The sequence below is a fragment of the Sinocyclocheilus rhinocerous genome, unplaced genomic scaffold (assembly GCF_001515625.1).
Source record: "Sinocyclocheilus rhinocerous isolate Xijiao unplaced genomic scaffold, SAMN03320098_v1.1 scaffold1763, whole genome shotgun sequence".
Taxonomy (NCBI): Eukaryota; Metazoa; Chordata; class Actinopteri; order Cypriniformes; family Cyprinidae; genus Sinocyclocheilus; species Sinocyclocheilus rhinocerous.
In genome coordinates this window covers 348,344-351,452 of record NW_015640500.1, presented here as the reverse complement: position 1 = coordinate 351,452, position 3,109 = coordinate 348,344, and the positions used below count along the sequence as shown (strand labels likewise).

The following is a 3,109-nucleotide window of genomic DNA, read 5'->3' as shown; positions in this document are numbered from 1 at the left end:
GTAGGTATGTGGGGGCGTGTTAGAACGAGCCGTTTAGGTAGGTGTGGTTGACTCTTAACTTTTATAAAGAATATCTCTTTGGATTTGAGACTTTAGTCTTTGCAACTTTACAGATCTTCTTTATGCACCAAGAGCTTGTAACACTTCAAAGAGAAAGGAAAAATTGAAATCGTGTCATATGACCCCTTTATATAAAATGGAGGTGGATCGTTTTTTTTTTCAATTTATGTACTTATGCACTATGCAATTTGGTAGCATAAATAGCGTGAGTAGTGAGTTCACACTGAAAATCTCAACAAAAAGTGCACTTCAAATACCCAGATGATACACTGATGTGCACTCAGTCTAGGTTTTTTTTTCTCTAGTAAGCTATTCCATCCACATTTGCATTTAGCCTAAATGTAGGCTACTGTAAGACTGGAAATGTATTTTCTTGCCCCTGAAATACATTTTATAATATATTTTGGTAAATGAAGGTTAAAACTAAATGTATTTTTAATTTCAAAAATATATTTAATTGAGCTTTTAACATATATTTAAAATATATATTTGTGCTGTATGGGTATTACGTACCGGAGGGGAAGGGGCTATGAGACTCCAATGCTGCATGACAGAATAACCTTCATACACTAGATAGTACATAGTATAAGTGGTATTCATTTGGGACACAACTCATTTCTTTAAACTGGAATAGGAGATTGTATTTTAACACAGAATAAACCATTTACATCACCTTTAAATTTGTGTGTGTGACAGTCACTTAGCCCCTTTTCTCTGTCTCTCTCTTTCTTTTTATATCTCTCCATGATGAACAGGTGCAGGCAGAGGTTAAGAAGGCATGGCTGAGGCGCAGTCTTGCATTAGACCTGAAGCAGAAGGCTCGTGTCAACAGCAGTGCGGGATGTGGGAGTGGCTATTACGGAGGCATGATGTCACACACCACCACACAGAGTGTGTGCCTCAGTGTCAGCGGCACTAAAGGCCTGCCTCTGGGGACCATGGGGGCCAAAGGACAATCACGTCTCCACCATTCAGGAAACTTACCTGGGTATGCGCCTCACGACACAGAGGCTGTGTTTTTTACAGTGCGGCAGCATGAACTGGCTCTGAGGCAGAATGATGGGAAAAAGTCTCCATGCAAGCAGACCAGCAGGAATGCAGAGGAAAGTGAGCACGATTTTGAGCCATATTTTGTAGCAGATGATGAACATTCTGGTTCCATGTCTTGGAAAGAACTGGAAACAATGCTTTGATGGTCTTCTGGCTGAACATTAGTGGTGCTTACTATGTTTAGAAGCCCTTAGTATTAAATCGTCTATATTAATACAAGTTAAGCTCAGTCGACAGCACTTGTGGCATAATGGTGACCACAGGTATGAATTTCAACTCAGTTCTCATTTCCTTAAAAAAAAATAATAATAATTGAGGTTACATGTAAATGTAGATGTTGAAATACTCACTGTTTCAATAGTATAGTCACATGATGTAAACAATGTCAACATGAATTTAGTGTGAAAAATCACTTACTAACCTGTTTTTGTGTAAAATTATATTCAGTTTCACAACTTTGTTGCCATGACAATGGAACACCATAAACTCATAGACCCTAAAATAAAATAAAAAAATGACTGTAAAAATGTTTTAAACTAATTTTCAGCTCAAATAAAACATTTTAACAGAAGAATTAATGTGAGTATAAAATTAAATAGCTAAATTAACTTATAACTGTATAAAATTGAAATCCTCCAAAAACTGGCCTCATTCACTTCCACTGTAAGTGACTCGCCGTAACTTTGATTTTGCTTTAATTTATTTATTTATAAATTTGTTTAAAAGAAAATGAGAAACAAATCTAAATTAATTTATGGTACATTATGCCACAAAGACTGTTTTTCGCTTGCCAGACTATTAAACAAACAAACAAGCAAATAAAAATCCCATGGATTTACATTCAAGAAATACCTCATCTAGAGACCTCATGTGCAATTTTGACCTGGGCCAATAAGCAACCATCTAACAACGTCCTAGCAACCACCCTGAACACCATACTAACTGCATAGCAACATGCTGAAAACATTTAGAAACATTTTAGAAAACACTGTAGCAACCAACCCCAGCACACTAACATTGTGGCGGTGAGTTTCTAAAGCACAAGCACCACTCATTTTCTTGAGAAAATGTTGAGTTTTTAATATTGTAATTATGGATGCCTGAAGCTAAAATATCAAGCAAATATATTTGTCTGTCATGCATACCATGCATACAATATAGAGAAAAAATTTTTATGTCACTGGATTTGACTGGACATCAGTGGACAGGATGTTCTCCTCCTGATACTTTCTTTAGTTGAAAGGTTTGTACATAACTTAAAAGTGTGGATTTAAAGGTGCACAATGGATCATTTAAGTACTTATTTTTTGTTCCTGTGCCATTCCTTTGTAGGTCTGAACATGCAACCTTTAGTAAGTCAGGTAATGTAGGTCACTAGAAAATTGCATGATAAACTTTCACATTTGAAATGATCTATAAAAATGAATGCTTAATATCAGTTGCCTCTCTTTATCGTTTCAAATATTTTAGTTAATGTTCTGTAAGAATCTCAAAATAATGTCCTGCATTAAAAACCTTCAGTAAGACAGTCCATGTTGTGCCTACCAGATAGCAGGCAGCATAAACTGAAAAGAATCTCTTCAAATCTCTGCTCAAGCCATCATGATTATATGATGCTTACTTTAATCTGCATTTGGAATATTTGGAGCTCTAATTTCGGAGAGATTATCTTTTGTTGCACAGCTAAATGCATTATTAACCAAACTCATAAGATCATGATGGTTATAATGATATTTTGTGATTTTATATTAAGAAATCCACCTGCTGACTGACAAAAAAAAAAAAAGGATCATGTGGTGTATTGTGTAAAATCATTATTTTAGATGTGTGTTGAATAAAATCTGGACTGTCTGTAACAGGTTTAATACTTATTTTAATTCTTTATTAAATGTTTATGTCACTGGAATATGTACTTCATTAATGGCAGTCATTATAATGTTAATGATGAACACAGTAAACAGTTTCACCAGGACACAAGGAAACCAGCACTTACATTAAC

At 35.1% G+C, this 3,109-nt stretch overlaps 1 protein-coding gene across 1 annotated transcript in view; it reads left to right on the top strand.

Annotated features, from left to right (window-relative positions):
- The window catches only part of pth3r (parathyroid hormone 3 receptor), a 15,663-nt gene extending 14,410 nt beyond the window's left edge, over positions 1–1,253 (top strand). Inside the window, exon 13 of the mRNA XM_016569461.1 lies at positions 816–1,253. Within this exon, the coding sequence (XP_016424947.1) occupies positions 816–1,253 (438 nt within the window). The remainder of the gene's footprint in view (positions 1–815) is intronic.
- The last annotated feature ends 1,856 nt before the right edge of the window (positions 1,254–3,109 follow it).